Raw genomic sequence first — 22237 nt, forward strand, 5'->3', positions numbered from 1 at the left:
TGCCTTTACTGGCATTGACTTGTCAATAAAATGTCACAAAACCATATGCTTTGCAGTGTATGTATTCATGCTGCAGGTGTGTCATTCACACTCAAGTTGATTATTACAGCTGTCCATGATCAAACATATAGATTTCAGACTATATGGCATCTGTGGGGGATGCTTTAATTCCTAAAAGAGAATAGGGCTACACTTTATTTTGATGGTCCACTTTAGACATTCTACTAACTATAAGTAACTTCTCAACTACATGTCAACTAATTTTCATCAGAGTATTAGTACTGGGTTAGGTGTTAGGGTCTGGTTAAGTAAAATAATTTGACATGTAATTACAAAGTTACTTATTATCAGTAGAATGTCTGTTGGGGGGCCATCAAAATAAAGTGTTAGCAGATATTAAGCGGACAGTCTACTAATACTCTAATGAGAGTTAGTTGACATGTAGTTGCAAAGTTACCTCTTGTTTCTTAGAATGTCTAAAGTGGACCATTGGGGGAAAAAAAGTGTTCCCAAGATTAGTATTTCTTCATGTTTGCCAATGTAAATTATTTAGAAATACACTGTCGGCATTACATATCGTAATTGATGGCACTTTTGCTTTTGGAATCAAGCAAGTTATATACTACCTGTTATATATTATAACGATCGTAATGACTAACTAAATGTCACTACTGGCTATCACGTAGATCATACCATGCTGGTAACATTATTAGTCATTGACAGTTATTTTGATGAAGTAGCCATCCTACACTGGCAAGGTCCTGCAAAACATTAATTGGTCCAAAACATTAGTTAGTGAGATGAATAAAGGCAATGGGACTGTCATTGACATCGAACTGTAATCAAACTGACATCTCTTTTTTTTTTTAACAGATACCCTCATGAAACATATATAAACATCCACTATCAGCTATCCTAAAGACATTTCACAATTTCAGAAGCAAAACTATTCAGTTTAAATTAAATTATTTTATTTAAAATGTGTAATCCTAAAATAAATAGAGACTAACACTAATGTTGTGTTGTTTCCCCAGACCTTTCCAGCAGCTTTCAACAGAGCAGCTTTTGCTGGAAAAACTAATGTTACGGAGGCAATCACAGTGATTGTTTAGGCTAAAACAGACAGTCATGTTTACAAATTTCCTGTACAGTTTCTGCTGACATGAGTACACTGCGACTTAAATGACAACACAAACAGTAGTACCATTATCTTCTTGGATAGGCTATATATTATAGTTCCAGCAGCACTTGGCACCTCCACAGGAAATATTTCAAAGCCCCTTAAACATGGGAAAGGTCTGTATGAATTACAATAACGTATTAGTCATAAATTAATTATTATTGTGCTTCTCTCATTATCTAAATATTGTTTTCTCTAGATTATCTTTTACGAGGACAGGAACTTCGGCGGCCGTCACCATGAGTGCATGAGTGACTGCGCTGACCTGCATTCCTACTTCAATCGCTGTCACTCCATCAGAGTGGAAAGTGGTTGCTTCATGGTCTACGACCGAAGCAACTTCATGGGACACCAGCACTTTCTGAGAAGGGGCGAGTATCCCGATTACATGCGTATGATGGGAATGAATGATTGCATCAGATCCTGTCATATGATCCCAATGGTAAAGACTGAAGCAAATCATTATCTAAAGTTATCAATGGTCTTGTTTTAATACATTGAAGTTAAGTACTCAGCCTTAACTCCTGTTTTGTTACCCATTTAGCATCGTGGGTCCTTCAGAATGAGGCTCTATGAGCGCTCTGACATGGGCGGCAAGATGATGGAACTCATGGATGATTGCCCTAATCTTATGGACCGCTTTAATATGTCCGACTTCCATTCCTGCCATGTGATGGATGGTCACTGGCTTGGGTATGAGCAGCCCAACTATATAGGCAGGCACTTCTACATGAGGCCTGGCGAGTACAAGAGGTACAGTGACTGGGGTGGCATGAGTTCCAGGATAGGCTCCATCAGACGTATCATGGACCTCTAATGAAAGGAGTCCTTTTGAAATGTCTGCTGTATGCCCTTTTTCACACACTAAATAAAATGGTGTCTGTGCTGAAGTGTATTCAGTTTTGTTCTTGCACCCTCTACCTGGGGGGGTCACTGTCTGATGATGACACTTGCTACAGGCTGCCAGACTACTTTACACTGTTCAGTAACCTGAATAAAACTATAGAAACATTTTCCTCCACGAGACAGGTGTTGAGTGTTCTCTTTGCTTGTACTACACATTAAACTCACTCATGGTGAATAACTAATGATAAACAGATGAAGTGTAAAAAACGTGTTTTTTAATAATACGGCCAATGTTTAACATTGTTTATGTAGATGAGCATTAAAAAATAGGATTGTGTATAATCTAAATACGGGGTGTGACTTAGTGGCTCTTGAGCAATACACTTAACCCCAGTTTAGTTCAGGTGAAGTAGGCTAATGCAGGGGACACACTTAACAACTATAGCTGAAACATTCTAAGACTGAACTGAACACACTTACAGACTGTTTCCAACAACTGGAGCAGATTTTAATCACCGACTGTGAACACTGACTGAACGCAACTGTATCTGACTCGGCGCATTTGGGCATGATCAGTCGTAAGTATCAAATTACATTCATAATCAGCTTACAGTCGTTAAGTGTGTCCTCGGCTTAAGTGAACTGTATATGTATATATATGTATGTGTATATATATATTCCCCTATTTTACCCAATGCAACTCTATCAGGGTAGAGAGTGGGTGCTTCATGGTGTATGAGCACCCAAATTATATGGGACAGCAGTACTTCCTGCTGAGGGGCAAGTATTCTGACTGTCATATGTGTGTGTGTGTGTGTGTGTGTGTGTGTATCAGCATTAAATATATATAATTTAAAATTATTAAATATATTTTCAATCGATTTTTTTATTGTAAGCACATGGTGAGTGAGTAACCCTAACTGTAATGTATCCATTAGAAACAGTGATATAAAAATATAGATATAAAAGTTACAATCAAATTAAATAATCAGTAACATTAAGTACTTAAATAATTAAAATACATACATTTACATTAAGCATGTTTATCACTTTATGATATATGCAAATCCCACAAACCATTGTAAATTCATAGATTTAAATAAATATCACATGTCGAGACTTAAATGCAATTTGGATATTGGGTATGGATATTAATGATTTTTTAATGTGATTACAGTCTCTATTTTATAATCTATTTCACAAAATGGCAGTACGGACAATATTTTTTTAACAAAGAATACCAGTAGAAAAGTTTTTTTCTCCCTTTTCTTTCCTTTTTTTTTTTTTGCAATTGTAATATGAATGACACACACAGTGTCGGCACTTCGTGTCTACTATATATACCAAAGAGTGTCCTCAAAGTAATGAGCAGTGTCACACTCCCATGGTACAGCTGCACTGTCAAAAATGGGGAAGGTATGCAACACTGCGAGGAAAGTGAGAAAGGGTTAGGGTTTGGGTTAACCCACAAAAAATAGGCTTTTGTTTTGTGTTATATTGAAGACATGTATGATGGTTTACTGTAAATTGTGCATGTATAAAATTTCTTTTTTTTACAGATAATTTTCTATGAAGACAAACATTTTGGGGGTCATCAATATGAATGCAGTGGTGATTGTGCAGATATGCTCTGCTATCTTAACCGCTGTAACTCCATCATGGTGGAGAGTGGATGCTTCATGATCTATGAACAACCAAATTACAACGGCCAGCAATTCCTGGTCCGTAAAGGAGAGTACCCAGAGTTTGAAAGCTGGTTGGGCAAAAATGATTCTGTCTGCTCCTGCCGTGTAATTTCCATGGTGATGATATGCTACTATATATGATTGAGTGATTTACATTGAAAGAAATTACAAACTTCACTTTTTTATCACTACATTTCAGGATTTTTTTCTTACAAAACGAGTAGATAGTAGCTAATTTACATACACTTTTTGTTCTTCTGTCTATCATACACAGGGATCTTCTCATGAGGTGAAGCTTTTTGAGAGAATGGAGTATGGAGGTCAAATGATGTCTCTTGTGGAAGACTGTCCAGATGTGATGGACATGTTCCAAACAAACCACATATTCTCCTGCAAGGTAATTGGTGGAAACTGGCTCTTCTTCGAAAATTCCAACTTCAGAGGCAGGATGTACCTCATAAGGCCTGGAGAATACACCAGATTCACTGAATGGGGAGGAATGAGTGCCCGTGTGGGTTCCATCAAACGAATCATGGATTACTAGAATTAACTTTCAAGCTTAAAATCAACCTAATATTTTTAAACCTCATTTAAAACTTTGCTATATTTAATCCATTAGATGATTTATTTTATTACTTGTTCATTTTGTATTGTAATATTGTTGTAAACACACACCAAGCTTAATACAGACTTCAAATTGGCAATATTTGCTTACTTAGGGCCTGCCATGTTGAGTAACACAAGCAAACATGTTAATTAACAACTCATGCAGCCTTGACACTCTCTTATGTTACCTCAAAAATAAACTCTGTTTATTTTTGACTCATAGAATGTTTTACTTCATATTTGACAGTATATTTTTCGTAATGTAATTTTGTTTCTACGACTAATAAATCAAATAAAACTGCTTATAAATTACTGTAATGTTTTCTTTTGTATACAGTTTTAAAAGGACAAAAGTTCTTTCAAATGATTCCATGTTCTGCTTTCATGTTAGTTTACTGGTATTTTTTTTAGTTTGGTCATTATATATAAGATGAATCTTATAACAATATTTCAGCTTTCATCCAGACTAAGCATCATGAAGATTCTGCTAGCAGGACAGGAGCATTTTGTTGAATATGGAAAAACTGCACCAGGCCAAGCCAAACATAATCAGATTGTTTCATTGTCCCCCTGATTGTAGCCCCTATTACTACTCCCTGGGCTAGATTTATTTGAATGACAATACTTTATGCTGACAAAACTTTATCACAGCTGCTTCTAGGTTTTATAAAAGACAGTGATAAATTGGATGTCAGTGTTGAGCAGTATAGCCCTGCCAGATGCCAACATGACTATCGGAAAGGTAAGATTGTAATTTCCCTCACTCTCATACTAATAGACTTATAATTGTTTTTAAGTCTATAACATGAAGCCAGTTTACAGCTGTAAGCTCATATTATTGCAAACTTGAATAGTAGATTTACTGTACCACTTTTCTTTAATAGATCATCTTCTACGAGGACAGGAACTTTCAGGGCTGCCATCATGAGTGCAGCAGTGACTGTGCAGACCTGCACCCCTATTTTACCCAATGCAACTCTATCAGGGTAGAGAGTGGGTGCTTCATGGTGTATGAGCACCCAAATTATATGGGACAGCAGTACTTCCTGCGAAGGGGCGAGTATTCTGACTGTCAGCGTATGATTGGGTTCAGTAACTATATCAGATCATGCCGTATGATCCCCATGGTAAGTGATCTAAGGGAATAAATATTAAATGATTAAAAAAATAACCATGCACTAGTTCATGAATTCAATAATGCTTTTGACTGCTGAAACACACTTGTTCTTATGTTCTTGCCACATGAAATGATAAATGTGTTGCTTAGTATATCCCAAATCTGTGTTTTCTTGTAGTATAATGGTAACTACAGAATGAGACTATATGACCAGGCTGATATGGGAGGTCAGATGATTGAACTCATAGAAGACTGCCCTAACATCATGGACCGCTTCCATACATCTGACATCCACTCCTGCCACGTGATGGACGGCCACTGGCTTCTATACGAGCAGCCCAACTACAGGGGACGAATGTACTACCTTGGACCAGGTGAATACAGAAAGTACAGCGACTGGGGAGGAACAGCCCCAAGAATTGGGTCCCTCAGGAGAATAACCACTTTCAACTAGACAACATGAACTGTGCAGCAACATATGCACTAAATAAATTTTCTTGACTGAAACATCTTCTTGTCTGGCTATTATTCTGTTGTAGTGTTTTAACGTGAACTTAAAATCACCATAAAACATCATTTAAATAATTAAACTGTAATTATAGTTATTCTAAACTTAATTTCCTTCACTGACCTATCAGTGAAAATCTGGTTACCAGACTGGAAAATATTCATTGAAAAATTCAGTAAAGCAAAACTGAGGGCAAACTGTCTATCACACAATTTATGCTTTTGGCTGAACAATGTGAGGCTCAGTCTGGATTAACTGTCCTCATTGTAGTTAAATCTATCACTATGACAAAAAACAAAAGCAGCTCTGCTATTTAAATGCACATTGACCTCAAAGAAATTAGAGGACGTATTTAATACACATGCATGTTATCGTGGTACAAAGAAGCTATCAAATACCAAATTACACCGTTTTTTCTCCTAAACACCTATTCAGATTTATAATGTAAAGAAGAAGACTGAGTAAGAAGACAAAATCAATCAATCAATTAAGTCATTCTGGATTTTTAATGAAAGTAAGTAATTTAAGTTGTGATTGGGTGGATACAGTTCAATTTCTGATAATATCTGCTTGTTTTTACATCAGTGCCATGCCGTACAATTTTGTAATTAACTTAATACAAGTTTTTTTTACTAATGGAAGAATATAGACAACATGGTAGATGGATAAGTGTCCTACTTTACTTGGATTTATGCAAGTATGGCTTTGTGATTATGTGGTTATTTTTATTCTTGGAATACTACTGCTAACAGGTTTGTGAATCATTTTTCCTTTTGTGTGACTGATAAAAACTATTTGCACACATAGTCAATTGGTAGTTTATGATATCACAAGAACATGTAATGATTACTGCTTGCTTGCTTGGTTTTTACTGTGTATCCTAGGCCTTTTCTAAAAGATTAAAAAATATTTTTTTCCACTTAAAAAGTTTTGCATTTCATTTTACTTTTACCATTAAAAATATTTAGGCTATTTATCCACATGTAGAAGAAATTTACAAAAAGCACATAAATAATACACATGCACGTTACAGAAAATTTGTTGGACAAACTTGCTGCAATTTCTACATTGAACTTTTTCTACTTAACTTTTGCAAGATGCTGCATCCACAGCTGTAGGTGTTAGTAAGAAATTGAAAATGACCATCATATTGATAAACAAAAAAAACTAAACTTTTTGCATATTTTACATGCCACAATATATTAATTAATTTATTTTATACTTTATTTGGGCTTATTCCTTTTGCTTGTTGCTAATATTGCTAGCCTAACTAATAGCTAAAACAAACTTTTTATTAACAAAAGTTTTATTAACCAATATCTATGGTTTTTAACCAGCACCAAAACACATCCCTGGAAGTTTCTTGATTAGCTGGTTTAGGTATGTTTATTTAGGGTTGAAGCTAAACTCTTCTGGATAGTAGACCTCCTGTTTCTGAATGTGACACCCCTGTTCTAGAGACGAATTGACATTTGAATGAGACAATGCTCACATAACACTTGTGTTCAATCATTCCCAAAACACAGTTAGGATTACAATAGTTTTTTTTCTCTCCCTTTATTTCCCTTTGTAAATTCTCCATATAATTTCTGCATTTTCTGTAAAAATTCTGTAAAGTATATCAGTGCAGTTGAAAATCCTATTGAGAATGGAATCTCAGTAACCGCTCCCTCTGTTGAGCAACTTCTTTAATGCAAAAGGGATGTTCCATATTGTTCTGTGAGCATTGTGTTGTGAATGTGTGGGTGCCGTACCAGTCATTTCCCTGGACCATGCAAGAGAAAACACCAAACATGTAATTATATATCCTTTTTCAAGTAAAATCCATATTTTGAACCCAATATTGTGCTCTAACAAAAAGGTAACATGTGCCAGTACCCTGACATATTCCTGTGATAATTTGAATAACAATACTTTGTTTGTCAAGAGGCAGTATAAAAAGCTTGGGAAGCATATGGAATCTCTCCAACGGTGACCATGGGCAAGGTAGGATTTTTGGCACCACTTTCATGACTTTTACATTGAATTGCACCTCCCCTATGTATACTAACCTTTGATGCATACGGATTACTCTCCTAATAGCGGCACTAAAATGAAGTGTTGATTTTGTTAACTTTTTCAGATTGTTTTTTACGAGGACAAAAATTTTCAAGGTCGTAGTTATGAGTGCAGCAACGACTGCACAGACCTACACACTTACTTCAGTCGCTGCAACTCCATCAGAGTAGAGAGTGGCTGTTTCATGATCTATGAACGTCCAAATTATATGGGCCACCAGTATTTTATGAAGCGAGGCGAGTATTCTGACTACCAGAGATGGATGGGCTTCAGTAGCTGTATTCGATCCTGTCGCCAGATACCAATGGTGAGGTTCACTGAATGTGCTGCTTTTGTGGATATACATGACGGTTTCTTTGATGCCAGTGTACTGAATCCTTCCTTTGCATCTTGATGTCAACAGTACAGGGGACCATACAGAATGAGGATCTATGAGAAGGCTGACTACGGAGGTCACATGATGGAATTCATGGATGACTGCCCCTGTGTGTCTGACCGTTTCCACCATCGGCATGTGTACTCCTGTAATGTGATGAATGGCTACTGGATCTTCTATGAATATCCCAACTACAGAGGGAGGCAGTACTTCCTGAAACCTGGGGAATACAGGAGATACCGAGACTGGTGTGCTACCTGCGCTATTGTGGGCTCCTTCAGACGAGTCAATGATTATTAGCCATTCTGCTTGCACTAATTTATATGAACTGTTCATTTCCTGTTTATAAGCATAACTGTTTATAAACATTTTGATTTTTCACTTCTTGTGCCTGGATCTAAAAAAATAAATAATAATAAAATGATATTTGTAATAATAAAGTACTCTTGTTTTACTGAATTGTCAGCACTAAATCAGACTTTTATAACAGAATTAACCGGCTTTTTTCAACTTTTTTATTTGATTTTTACATTATTAAACATTTACAAATCTTACAATTATTAAAAGATAAAACAATAATAATAACAACAACTTGCATTTATATCAATAAATGTAAACCCAAAAAGTATAACTAACTTATAATGGAAAGTACCTTTTACTCAAAATGTGCCAAAAAGTTTAACTAACTATTATTTTTGAGTTCATTCAACATCTATCAGAGATTTAAGTTAACAGTTTTTACAACTCTGATAAAGTTTAGAGGTAACACTTTACAATAAGGTTCATTAGTTAACTACATTAGTTAACATTAACTAATAATGAACTGCACTTATACAGCATTTGTTCATCTTTGTTAATGTTAATTTCAACATTTACTAATACTTTATTAAAATCTTGTTAACATTAGTTAATGCACTGTGAACTAACATGAACAAACAATGAACAGCTTTATTTTTATTAACTAACATTAACAAAGATTAACAAAAACAGTAATAAATGTATTGCTCATTGTTAGTTCATGTTAGTTAATGCACTAATGTTTAATAAAGGAACCTTATTGTAAAGTGTTACCAGTTTAGAGTTTAGGGAACTTGAAAAAATAGATTCAACCATAATCAAATATTTTAATGTCACACATACTGTAAACTGTAAACCCTAACTCTCAAAATAATTAATTGGTTTGAGTAGGGCCAACTTAAATTATACAAATTTGTTCAATCAAATTAACTTTTATGAGTATTTAGAACTTTCTTTTTCTTTTGAGTTCACAAAACTGACACATTTTAAGTAAGTTGAATTGTTTCATTGTTTTGAGTTCCATGAACTTGTTTCTTTTAATTTAGACAAACTTATAATTTAACTGACTTGAGCTTGGTTTGAGAACAGTGTATGATATATGTCACCAATTAGCAAGGTAGCATTTTTTTGAATTAGCTGGTTAAAGCTAGCCAAGTTTACACTAAAATATTTAAGTTGAGATTACATGATAATTTAAGAGTTAAAAAAAAAGTTAAATATGAATTAGCTTACTCACATATTTTAAGTTAACAGCAATAAAAATGTATGATTACAAATAAAAATCTGCAAGTTCTGCTTACTTAAACGTTAAATTTCTTAACTTAAAAAATGTATGTAACTAATTACCTCATATTATTTAAGTTTTGCAAACTTATTCAGGTTTAAGTTTACAGACAAACTTAAATTTAACTGAAACTTGGATTTCTATTTCCCAGCATGCTTTGCCGATGGCACACAAAAGGGAGAGAAAAATGTTAAAATTAAGTGTAATATGTTTTTTTGAGCAAGATTAATGTTAAGTGGCAGATTAGTGACTAATGTTTGACAAGTGACAAGTGGTGCATGTGGCTTGATTTGAGAACAATGTTACAAGCTTTATATTGCTGCAGTCATACAGCAAGTGCTATACCATGCTATTGTTAACATGTTAGCAAATGAGCAAGTTTGTTATGACTAGCTAAGTTTATACTAATACAATTATTCACTTTGAGATTACATGAACATTTTAAGTTAAATGTATGAAATAGTCTACTCAAAATTTTCAAGTTAAGAACAAGTAAAATGTATGAGTACAAAATAAAAATCTGCCAGTTCTGCTTAAACTTCGATTTCTAAACTTAATTTTTTTTTGCATTTATTTGAGTTTTGACAAATTATTCGGGTTTACAGTGTACTGTCTAAGTTGTAAAATGTAGATATTTGAGTAGAGGAAACTTTAAAAAAAGTTTCAATCAGGCAATCAGTTGCCACAAAATATTTAAGTAACATTGCTACTAGAATTGAAGTTATATGAAATTCTATAATTTAATTTAATAACATTTAAAGTGACTTAAAAAAAACTAAGTTTAGATAAAATAAAATGTTGATATGTATAAAAGGGATATTTTAAGTTGCATAAGTGAAGTAATTAAAGTTGTCAGTACTTAAAAATTTGAATTGCATTAAATTAAGATGAACAAAACACTAAATATATATTTTGATTTAAATTAATGTTTATTTGTAATTTACAGTTATATAAAAAAAAAAAAAACTAGCTATGCTTACTGATGATATTTAAGTTGGCAAACTTAAAAAAAATAAATAAAAAATAGAGGCAATCAGTTGCCTCAAAGTTTTAGAGTTAGTAGAACTTATCCGGAATACATACAGGAAAATATTTCATAAAATCTGATCTAAACTAAAGTCACCGCCTAAACATTAATAAACAAAAAATACATTTTATTTCTCTATTGAAACTAAAAAGCACATATATTTATAAGAAGCACATACTTCAGAACATCTAAAATCATACTTGCTAAATATTCTCATCCACGTGTTTAAATATATATAAATATATTTATTTATTCATTATAATAATTATATTATATAATAATTAATTAATTATATATATATATAATATATATTAAAATAATACATTTGATCCAAATAATACATATATTTAAACAACGTTATATACATGTAAGAAATTTAGGAAACTGAATTTTCTCTGTTTCCATGATGTACAATATTTAAACATGAGTAATAAATGTATATTTATAAATATAAAATAAAATATATAGCACATTTAATGACAAATGGCACATGCATAGTTACAAGAGACTGTAAATACAAAGAGATATTGTCAAATGCACTATTTGTATGTTTGTATGTGATGAATGCTATACTTGTGCATAAAGAGCATTTATTTCCATGGTCCTGACATCCAATCTTACCTTGTTTGAGTATAAAAAATTACATGTATAATTCTAGAGGTTAGTCTAAAGTCTATTTTGTCCCTTTTGTAAACTAGTTAATATGATAAGGGACAATCTATCAGCCACATTGTCTGTAAAAGACAATGCACAAAAAGCTGCCAGAGATGTATGGATAAAATCTATTGTTTCAGTTTACAGGACCACTTCAGCAGAAGTCATACTGCTTAATCATCAGCTTTTGGCATTTGAATAACAACAACATGTGGGTCCATGATTCTTGTATAAAAACCACAACCAAAGGGCATCAAAGTACAGCTGGTACAGTGAGCTGAAGCACTGAGAAAAACAACATATCACCACCATGGGCAAGGTAATAGTGCTTGAAATAAGTATGCCTCATACAAATGCTTAATAATTGATAGAAAGCTTTATATGTTCATATTGAAGCCAGTGTGTATTTGTTTTAAACCTGATGCAATTCAGATCTAAAAAGCATTCTGTTTATTTGAAAACAGTGTATTTTTTAAATTCCATCAACAGATAATCTTCTACGAGGACAGGAACTTCCAGGGCCGCAACTATGAGTGCATTAGTGACTGTTCTGATATCTCCTCATACCTGAGCCGCGTTGGTTCCATCAGGGTGGAGAGTGGTTGTTTCATGGTCTATGAGCGCAATAGCTTCATGGGCAACCAGTTCTTCCTGAAGAGGGGCGAATACCATGACATGCAGCGCATGATGAGCATGGGCATGACGTTCGACAGTATCAGATCTTGCCGCATGATTCCTTCAGTAAGGGTCTCACTTTGTTAATGGTGTTGTGCAGATTTAGCAATGCACAATTTTTTCATAATTTTAACAGTATACTATGCATGCATTGCTGAAAGACTGCTAAATTAATAATCTTTCTTTGTTTTACAGTACAGGGGATCCTTCAGGATGAGGATCTATGAGAGGGATAACTTTGGAGGACAGATGTACGAGCTGATGGATGACTGTGAAAACATCATGGAACGTTTCCGTATGTCTGACTGCCAGTCCTGTCATGTGATGGATGGCCACTGGCTCATGTATGAGCAGCCCCACTACAGAGGCAGGATGTCGTACTTCAGGCCTGGAGAGTACAGGAGCTTCAGGGATATGGGATATAGCAACATGAGATTCACGAGCATGAGGCGTATCACTGACATGTGTTAAATCGCTAGAATTTAGAAGCAAATAAAGTGTTATTTTCAGAACTAGCTTTCGTGTCCATTGTTTCATTAGATTACTGAATGGCTGACATTTTAAAAGGGTTAGATCATGCATTTTTAAACAATTTAATACTTTTTTGTTAGACTATACTTAATAACATAAGTCACTTTGTTAGACTAAAACAATCATAATTTAGTTTTGAATGGCTGTTTTTCACCCTCTCTCTGAGCCTTAAAATTAAATAGTTTTTTTTTTTTTTTAAGTAGGTTTTTTTTTGCTTCATGTCCAAAAGGTCGAAACATTTCAGAACACCCATTTGCAGCTTAATTTCAATTCAGATTTGAAAACAATTGCATAGATCAACCTAGTTTAATTTAATTTAAAAATCTTAAGCCAAATTAGGTGCTACGTTTATTTCATGATGCCTTCACTGACCTTTTTATAGTTTTTTTAAAATAGTTTTCCCTATAAACCACATCAAAGGCAGAATATATGGAGAATAATGAAAACATGTCTATTACTTAGTAGTTATTTGTACTATTTGTACAATATGCATTTGATCCATTGACCCGCTGACAACTCTGCAGTATGCATGTGTAGGAGGGCAATTTTTATATTTAGGCTACTGAACTTGAGAGAGAAGATAAGTGGAGACAGAGTTTATAAAAAAATAATAGAAGCTGAAGCAAGAATGGAATCTGTTATTTTTAGATTATATGTTTAAATTGTTGTTTGTGAAGATAAAAGTCCATTTACAACAGAGGTTCTAGTTTATTGTGACTTTCTCAACTCTGGTGAGTTTTCTCCGAGCACATGTTCTGTACATGTGTCTGGTTAATTTGATATGAACATATGACAATTTATATTCAATGTTTAATGACTATAAAATGCATAAAAGCATTATAAGCCTTGAAAATGTAAAATTTCTAAATATATTTTAATGTTTAGCGCAATTTCGGTCTACTGGCGTGGAAAAAGTCGCTCAAAATTCTACAGTTTTGCAGCTGTGAGGTCGTAAACTATATTGTAACGCAGTTCGTTGTTATGGGAAGAAGGAGGCGGGAACCGGAGAACATTCAAAAACTTTAATGATACAAATAAAACAAATACAAAGTGAAAGTAAAAGACAGCAGCCCCTCACGGACGACTGCTGTCACATATAATAAAACACAACACAAGTTCAGGCCTGTCCTCTCTCGATCTCCACTGTCGTCGCTCCCCCTTTATGCTTCCGCTCCTCCGTGAGAGATACGAGACCGGTGCGTCGCGCAGGTGCCGCTCATCAGTAATCACGCCACCGGCTTCATGCCTTGGTCCGGTTCCCACAACACGCTGCCATCTGGTCCTCCACCTGCTGGGCGATCTTTTCCGCGGTGCCTGGCGGTGGCGCTGGATAGCCCTCGGTGGACGGCTCGACACTCCTCCGTCGCCTGGTGGACGACGATGGCTCCACCGGGTTCGGGCAGTCGGCAGGAGTCCCTCGTTCCCTGCTCCTCCCCATCAAGGAGGACGACAGCAGGCTCCGGCCTCTGGCAAACGGCGGCGACTCCTATGCTCCCTCATGGACGGCAGCCGCCCCTCCAGCACCCAGGCGGCCGGCAGCGAGCTCGACCGTCCACCCGGCAACGCACTCCAGCGCACCGCCTCGAGCATCCATGGCGACGGGACTGCTCACCATGCTCGATGGCACCGCGGATTCCCTACAGTGGCGAGGGCTCTTTGACAGCGCGTTCCTCCTTCTTCCCGGGTTTCGGCACCAGTGTAATGCAGTTCGTTGTTATGGGAAGAAGGAGGCGGGAACCAGCGAACATTCAAAAACTTTAATGATACAAATAAAACAAATACAAAACAAAAGTAAAAGACAGCAGCCCCTCATGGACAACTACTGTCACATATAATAAAACACAACACAAGTTCAATGTTTCAAGTTCAAGTGTTTTAGATGTTGATTGTAATTGGATGATAAAGTTTAAGTGAGTTAAATGTACATTTGCTACTAGAGTTATCTCGATCCAAAATGACGGCGCATGTTTGCATGAACTAGAGCCAAAATGGCAACTTTCATGTAAAACACATAAAAGAAATGGACACAGCGACCCCATAGACTTCGACGGAGACCAGTGAAGTCAATTAGAAGCACTCTCTATGGCAAGCCGTTTTAACATTTAATCCTTAAAACCTACTAGTATCTATTTTCATGCTACTAGTACTTATTTTTTTGATACTAGTATCTTTTCCATTAAGTACTAGTACTTATTCATTAGCTTAATGGAATAGATACTAGTATCTAAAAAATAAGTACTAGTAGCATGAAAATAGAGACTAGTAGGTTTTAAGGATTAAATGTTAAAACAGCTTGCCATACATACACTCTCTTCCTGATGGCTGAGCGTACTGCGCAGCCTCAAACTGAGCTTGACGACCTATATGTGACGTGAGCAACCTGTCTGACAGTTGTAAGAATTCTAATAGCTGTGCCAAGAGAAATCTGAATCATTCCCTTCCGAATCTTGCAGAGACGGAGAGCGTGAGTAGGACGTGTCCATGAGCTAGGAGCAGGAGCAACTTTTCTTTTTCTCTATGTTCTTCTCCCTTGACCTTATCGGACTTCATGCCTCCACGTCCCCCCGATTGCCTGCAAGCTTCTCCTCCTGTCTATACGGTAATTTCTCTACTGTGCGACAGAGAGTCGCGTGGTTATGACGCAATCGTTAGCCTATTTTTACAAAAACGGCTTCTACGGGGCCATAACGTAAGATACAAGGTAATGGAGCCTTTTATACATTGTTGTGTTTCTTTAGAAATAAACAATGGACAAATAGAGTCTTTAAACGCCAAAGATGTAAAGTTATCCGCTGTCAAAGTGACGCCAAAATGAATGGGAGTCAATGGAATGCTAACAGCAGGTGATGGCTTGTTAGCCAATGGATGCCCCCATACGCTTTCCGGATGCTGGATAACCCCCTTGGTAAAACATGAGGTTAGTGTGAAGCCAAATGCGAGACTCGTTTATGTGGCAGTGTGAAAATGGAATTAATGTTTATGATGATGTGAAAACGTGAAAACACTGTGGCAGGTCAATGTATTGTGATTGATTCTAATGTTGCAGAACAAGTCAAGTACAGACAAAAGTAACTTCTGAAAAGCCTTTACTGAAATGTTATTTTCTTTAATGGTATGTGTTGTGTTCCAGAGAAACAAGTAATTGTTGTTCTGTAAAGTTAAATATGTTAATGTTGTGAATACATAAAGAGCTAAGAAAAGCTTGAGAGTTAAACTTTGCCAGAGCTTGCAGCCAGTACTCCTGTCTCACAGCGTGTCTTTTATTATTCTACAGAGCTGGCATAAGTGGTCATTCTATTTACTCATTCAGGCTTCCCAGCCCTGATGCGGGTAACACATGCAACGCATTGCTGGTCAGCTGAGCCTTGAAAAGTGGAGCTCAAATTTAAAAATAATTAACACCTTGTTTCATTACATATATCTTTTAATGAATCAGCGTTTTTGAATGTGTTCGTTGAATGAACGGTTTATGACTCACTCAAAGACAGTCCGTTGCCGTAACAATGTAACTGCGCACTGAGTGACAGCCTTGTTTATTTTTGGTTACATTGGTTACTGAAAATGTCCTCGTTTTTGTGCATGCTGACCACATCGTAACACTTATTTATATAGCAACAAATAAATATAAATAAATAAAAATAAATAAATCGCGATAATACCGCATATTGCGCTATTAAGCCACTCAAAATTACCGCAAGGGAAATTCCTTCACCGCGACAGCCCTAACCACTCGTTATACATAAATCACGTGGAGTTCAAGTTTTTACTTACATATACGATTTAGTTTTAATCCAAATTATGCATGTGTGCTGAGTAAGCGATCAGCGATCAAGAGAATGCAACAGAAGTGCACACTCTCTCTATTTTTACCGTCAGTTCACAAGTTCACACTTACATTTAATTAAATAGAGTAAGGGTTATGCTTATTTGGCGTGTTGTTCCGGGGGGAGGTAATCTGGCTATCACCAGACCAAGCTCAAACTTTTAAGACTGAAAATTGGTCTGGGGAGTCTGCTCTGTATTTTCTACTGCACAAGAGGTGTGATCAACAGGCATAGTTCAAATGACTCTGTACGCAATTGGATAGTCCTTCAACCAATCAGACCAACGATCCGGGTAACGTACTTTGCAGAGCGACGCAAAAACTCCAGGCAGGAAATGTGTAACCAAACGTGTTGATCAGTGGTTTGCAAAGCAGCAATGGAATCCAGCGATTTTTGCAGGTTATGCAAAAAAAAAAACCCAAAAAACATGAAAGTTAGTGGTATTTACCCCCACTCAAGCGATTTGTTTGCTAAAAAGAAGCCATTGAGCATCGTCGAGAGGTTAAAAGGAATTGGACAGAGCCGTAACAGCTCTGGAATCGGATTGGATTAAACCCGCCAATAGCGTGCCAGGTGGATAAGCCAGTTTGTGATTGGTTCCCGCAAATTTGTAAAGGAAGCAGCGGAGATAAATGTACAGGTTTCCAGCCTGAACTGCAGGGCAAAATCAAATCGATGGCAGATCAGGCTGGGTTTACCCAGTCTAGGGGGGAGGGCTCCGAGCTCTGAATTTTGTCCCAAACCCAGTACTCCCCCCAGTTGTGATAAGAATAGTTAGGACTAGAAGTGAGGAGATGGTGTGGTGGAGGGATGCAGATAAACTGTCAACGAACAGAGGTAAGTCTGCTGTATATACTGTATACCTCTTATCGTTAATTGAGTTGATTGACTGAATGCGCTCCTTTCGTGTTAATCAGGTTAATTATCTGAACGTGCTCCTTCCGAACATTGTTAATAAAACATAATTTAAAGCTGCATTCCGTAACTTTTTTGGGTTAAAAATTATCCAAAATAATTTTTTTAGCAAGTACATAACCAGCCAGTGTTCAAAACTATCTGCTTGCCTAAGCTCAATTCTAAACGGCAAGCTTGTAATAATGTTTTTAATTCCAGTGGTACTGGTGGATTTCTGCGGGAAATTCGAGCATGTCTTTGCTTCATTATGTCACATCTGTACACATAAAGAAGGTGTCTCGGCTAGTAGGCTATGTTGCGTGTGAGGATGTTGGAGATGGAGATTTATAGCCTTTTCTCACAGCACTTGATATAATTAAACTTATCAATTTGATGACGGATCCAGAAAGGTTCAAACGAAAATCACCAGTGACAACTGGAAATTCACCCGTTGAAAAACAACGCAAAAGACTTTGTTCGGACTTTGGAGTGGCTACAGGAAAAAAAGAGACTGCAACCGACCCATGCGAAAACAAGGATAATATCGGAAGGGCATTAAATGTAGTCATGCAATGCTGATGTTGTTAACATTAACAATTTGAGAACAAAGTATAATTTGCATGGTTTGACGTGATATGATAAGCGATTGTTAAATTTAATCAGCACGATTTACTGCAATACTTACTTGTTCAGATGACATTTTTCGGTTAAAATTCTTATGTTGGTCATACTTCCAAAAAGTAGAAACTGTGATTCCGAATGACAGTATCCACACTGGCGCGGTGACTGACAGCCACACATTCTCCTCAAAACATTGGATTCATCCGCGCTGTGCCGTGCCGAGGCACAACCCACGAAAAGTTGATAATTCCGCGAATAACTGCAATTGCAGATTTCGAACAGAGATGGCGACAAAGAGGAAAAACTACGGACTGCAGCTTTAACAGTAGTAATATGTGCCTCATTTTACCTTCTTTGCTATTGACATATCTGACCGAACTACAAACTTTCCAGTGATATCTGTGAAAAAGGGATGTGCGCTCATCAAGCTTGCCTGTCTGTGCCGCTGCACACCAATTCACTCCGCGTTTCGCTTATCACCTTGCACACAGCAGCTGTATAGGCGTAAATATTTAATATGTTTAACATTCTATTCATTCGATACATTTACTTCATAGACATCCTTCTCTGATATATCCATTCTGCTCTCTGTTTGCTCTGTTGTCTGTGTTTCTTTGTCACAATCACTGTACTGTACATGCTGCGTGGTATCGGTTGTTGGTATAGGAGCATTTTAATGAGTATGAGAACAAGTACACAACCCCGTGTATCAGTGTCGGAAATTGCGATCGGTTCATGAGATTGTTAAATTTATAATTATTTTAGTTTATTACAAACAGCTACCTCTCCCTGGAAAAGCACAGATGGAAAAGTCCTTGAATTTCACTGTTAAAACAACTACACTGTCACGGTCTGAAGACGAGATATAAAAAGGTTTTATTAAACAGAGACAGGTGGGTGCACAACAGTGTGTATAACGCATACCACAACTGACAGCGAACTGAGAAGAAAACGGAACTTAAGTACTGATTCAAACACGGTAATTAATCAAACACAGTTGAACTCAACAAACATATAATGACAGCGACCATAGCAACTAGGAAGTGTGAGAATACAAACGATGAGCTAAACTGAACATGTTGACATAGCCTACACAAACTCTGTAAAAGGTTAATATCCTAATTCAAGTTTTTAAATTCTAAATTTTTCCCAACCCTGGTCTTCATTCTCCAAACCTGTGTCAGAGTGCTGCCCTCGTGGCAGTCTTGTTTACTTGAATGTGTTTAAGTTTTAGAAGTCATATCAGCATTGAACCGAAGTTAATCATCAATTGTTTTAAGAAATATTATTTAGTTGGGTTCAACTATTATGCTTTGCTTAATCATACAAGCCATTGATCACACAGTTGTGTTGAAAGAAATCTGTCAGACATTTTCTTCTATATATAAAATAATATTTTTGTTTTGTGTTATTTGCAAGTTTAATTTAATCCATTGGATATTTTTATGTGGATTATTCATTAATACAAAGGAAATATTGGCATTAAAGATTGTTCAAAACACAATGTTTAATGTTGTATAGAAGTTATTTTATTGAAACATTAAATCTCTAGTAAAAGGAGTCCATGATGCGCCTCATGCTCATGAATCTCATGCCACCCATATTGCTGAAGCTCCTGTACTCTCCAGGCCTGAAGTAGGACATCCTGCCTCTGTAGTGGGGCTGCTCATACATGAGCCAGTGGCCGTCCATCACATGACAGGACTGGCAGTGAGACATGCGGTAACGGTCCATGATGTTGTCACAGTCATCCATCAACTCGTACATCTGACCCATGAAGTTCTCCCTCTCGTAGATCCTCATTCTGTAGGAGCCTTTGTACTGTAGTGAATAAGTTGTCAGGCAATAGTTTAGCATGGGGATTCGTTTTTATGAATTGGCATTCTGAAATTACCGTCTATGCTTTTTGAACAAAAGGATTAAAAAATATATTTAAAAAAAAAGTTTTTACAAATGCAAAATGTACATGGAACTCACCATGGGGATCATACGGCAAGATCTGATGCAGTCACTCATGCCAAACATAGACATGTAATCAGCGTACTCGCCCTTCTTGAAGAAATACTGATTTCCCATGTAGTTGGGACGGTCATACATCATCCAGCAGCCACTCTCTATTCTGCAAGAGTGACAGCGGCTCAGGTAGGAGGAGAAGTCACCACAGTCGCTCATACACTCATAAGAGCGACCCTGGAAGTTCCTGTCCTCGTAGAAGATGACCTGGGACAAATAAAAAAATGTTCAGCATTGACTTAATTACTATTTATCAATACTATATTAAATGTCACCCAACACAATATCCAAATGATTTATTTTATTTGAATTGCAGTGTTTTATTTTCTATATATCAATTAGAGCTGCGATACCATTATAAATCAGAACAGCAAATAAATCATGTTTTTAGTAAGATATTGAGAATTTTTAAGGCTTACCTTTCCATGCATGATTGTGGTTGTGGTTATTCCAAACTTGCTACTGTAACAACAGCCTGCTGCCTTATTTATACTATATGGACTCCCAAAGAATTTGTATTCCTATTGTTTAAAAAGGCCTTAGTCAGCTGCATGGTGTAGTGAGTGGTACAGTTTGCTACTACAGACCTGAAAGGGTTATTATTTCAAGCCTTGTGGTGGAGAAAATTTGAAATTTCTGCTTGTAAAGCAATTCCAATGACAAGAAAGCATTTTAAACAGCTAAAATGGAGCTCAAACCAAATATGCTTGTGTAACCTGGGCTTGTGGAGGAAGTTATCAAACAAATTGTTTTTATCATTAAGTTTAATGTTAATGTAAACTACAGTAACTGTTGATTGCTTTTAAAACATTTCAAGTTACTGTATGTCACACTACATTTTTCACAATGAACTTTTGTTAAACTTTTTTATATATTTTCCTTAAATGTTAGGTTGCATTGGATACCAAATCATATGTTTTTCTTTCTATGTATTTTAACTGACCTAATTCATCTGGGGCCTGGTGTTGGTGCAACGTAACACTGCATAATAACATTTCATGTCTATACAATTTTTACATATATAACTCTTTTTCATCAACATAGGCAAAAGTATAGCAAGCATGAATATTCAACTGACTTTAATAGGACCCCCGCTTTCACTTGTCAGAGTGTTTGGAGTGACTGTTGCTAGAACAAATCTTATAGCAGATATTTAAATTCTGATATTGCTTTTATGAGAGCACCTAATCCATTTTTTATTATTTATCTATAGAATTTAGAGATTTCAGCCTTTAGAAAGTAGAAAAGTTGATAGTTTGCAGTTCTGAGAATTGATTGGCGATGGTAATTAATTTAGTTTGTGAAGAACATTGTCAGCAATTAGCTGAAGAGTTGAGGGAGACATAACATTGTAGAGCAGAGATGAATCTCTTTAACAGTTTGTGAGTGCTGTTTTTGTTGACATGGTATATATACTATTTTACAAAGAGAGGGACAGAGAGACATGGATATAAATTTACTACAATTGTTTTTTTTTTTTTTTTTTTTGTTTTTTTTTTTTGCAGATTTCAGCAATTTGTAGTTAGCCTGGTAATACCAAACTCTGCTACTTCGCTTTGCTTCGTAGACAGAGTCTGGAAGGGCATAATTGAAAAGCATTTTCACATCCACGGTACAATCAGCGTCTATGTCACGGCTCTCAGCCCGCCCTCTGTTCGTTGATTGGTCGGCTGTTTTGAGGCCGGAGGAAAACTGGGAGATAGGTCGCTATCTCAGACTGAGTACAGAAGCGAACTGAAATTGAGCGGAAGTACGAAGTCTGATGTAGTCAGGCTAATTTGTATTTGCTTCAATTACAAATGTGTTATATATTATTAAATATTTTCCTAAAATGAAAGCTTTAGCGTAAGTTCCGCCGGGAAGACTCAATTGTTGCGTCACTTATTACCTTCTCATCTATCCAATCATGTTCTAATACTAGAAGTATAAAGGACCCGTACTTACACTTGTCTGAGTTTGCAGATGCTGAACGCTTTCACTTATCACCATCCACCCCGCCACCAACAAGATGGTTTCTTCCCTCCATCTTCTCTACCACCG

At 36.3% G+C, this 22237-nt stretch overlaps 5 protein-coding genes across 5 annotated transcripts; 4 read left to right on the forward strand and 1 right to left on the reverse strand.

Moving 5' to 3' along the window:
* The first annotated feature begins 1189 nt into the window (after positions 1 to 1189).
* LOC311089019 (gamma-crystallin M2-like) lies at positions 1190 to 2197 on the forward strand. The gene is made up of 3 exons (XM_084123456.1): positions 1190 to 1296; positions 1380 to 1622; positions 1725 to 2197. Exons 1-3 carry the CDS (start codon positions 1288 to 1290, stop codon positions 1995 to 1997), a joined length of 525 nt encoding a protein of 174 aa, XP_083979582.1. The 5' UTR covers positions 1190 to 1287; the 3' UTR covers positions 1998 to 2197.
* Positions 2198 to 3409: 1212 nt separating this feature from the next.
* On the forward strand, positions 3410 to 5905 carry LOC311087855 (uncharacterized protein). Its single transcript, XM_084121328.1, has 6 exons — positions 3410 to 3463; positions 3586 to 3828; positions 3986 to 4253; positions 5013 to 5059; positions 5202 to 5444; positions 5613 to 5905. Exons 1-6 carry the CDS (start codon positions 3434 to 3436, stop codon positions 5886 to 5888), a joined length of 1107 nt encoding a protein of 368 aa, XP_083977454.1. The 5' UTR covers positions 3410 to 3433; the 3' UTR covers positions 5889 to 5905.
* Positions 5906 to 7857: 1952 nt separating this feature from the next.
* LOC311089018 (gamma-crystallin M2-like) lies at positions 7858 to 8816 on the forward strand. The gene is made up of 3 exons (XM_084123455.1): positions 7858 to 7928; positions 8065 to 8307; positions 8404 to 8816. Exons 1-3 carry the CDS (start codon positions 7920 to 7922, stop codon positions 8674 to 8676), a joined length of 525 nt encoding a protein of 174 aa, XP_083979581.1. The 5' UTR covers positions 7858 to 7919; the 3' UTR covers positions 8677 to 8816.
* A 3087-nt stretch (positions 8817 to 11903) lies between these two features.
* LOC311089006 (gamma-crystallin M1) lies at positions 11904 to 12823 on the forward strand. Its single transcript, XM_084123442.1, has 3 exons — positions 11904 to 11958; positions 12129 to 12380; positions 12510 to 12823. Exons 1-3 carry the CDS (start codon positions 11950 to 11952, stop codon positions 12783 to 12785), a joined length of 537 nt encoding a protein of 178 aa, XP_083979568.1. The 5' UTR covers positions 11904 to 11949; the 3' UTR covers positions 12786 to 12823.
* Positions 12824 to 19690: 6867 nt separating this feature from the next.
* On the reverse strand, positions 19691 to 20680 carry LOC311089014 (gamma-crystallin M2-like). Its single transcript, XM_084123451.1, has 3 exons — positions 20617 to 20680; positions 20162 to 20404; positions 19691 to 20005 (listed from the first exon to the last, which is right to left on the reverse strand). The coding sequence occupies exons 1-3, from the start codon at positions 20626 to 20628 to the stop codon at positions 19733 to 19735; spliced, it is 528 nt and encodes a 175-aa protein (XP_083979577.1). The 5' UTR covers positions 20629 to 20680; the 3' UTR covers positions 19691 to 19732.
* Between the last annotated feature and the right edge of the window lie 1557 nt (positions 20681 to 22237).

This window comes from Abramis brama (assembly GCF_963993115.1).
Source record: "Abramis brama genome assembly, chromosome: 8".
Lineage (NCBI taxonomy): Eukaryota > Metazoa > Chordata > Actinopteri > Cypriniformes > Leuciscidae > Abramis > Abramis brama.

Excerpts from the sequence above, each read along its gene's own strand:
- LOC311089019 (XM_084123456.1), top strand. Across the intron at positions 1,623-1,724 it reads CCTGTCATATGATCCCAATG|CATCGTGGGTCCTTCAGAAT; the intron begins GTAAAGACTGAA and ends TTACCCATTTAG.
- LOC311087855 (XM_084121328.1), top strand. The coding sequence starts at position 3,434 with ATGGGGAAGGTATGCAACACTGCGAGGAAA. Across the intron at positions 3,464-3,585 it reads TATGCAACACTGCGAGGAAA|ATAATTTTCTATGAAGACAA; the intron begins GTGAGAAAGGGT and ends TTTTTTTTACAG. Across the intron at positions 5,445-5,612 it reads CATGCCGTATGATCCCCATG|TATAATGGTAACTACAGAAT; the intron begins GTAAGTGATCTA and ends GTTTTCTTGTAG.
- LOC311089018 (XM_084123455.1), top strand. Across the intron at positions 8,308-8,403 it reads CCTGTCGCCAGATACCAATG|TACAGGGGACCATACAGAAT; the intron begins GTGAGGTTCACT and ends TGATGTCAACAG.
- LOC311089006 (XM_084123442.1), top strand. Across the intron at positions 12,381-12,509 it reads CTTGCCGCATGATTCCTTCA|TACAGGGGATCCTTCAGGAT; the intron begins GTAAGGGTCTCA and ends TTTGTTTTACAG.
- LOC311089014 (XM_084123451.1), bottom strand. Across the intron at positions 20,006-20,161 it reads CTTGCCGTATGATCCCCATG|TACAAAGGCTCCTACAGAAT; the intron begins GTGAGTTCCATG and ends TATTCACTACAG.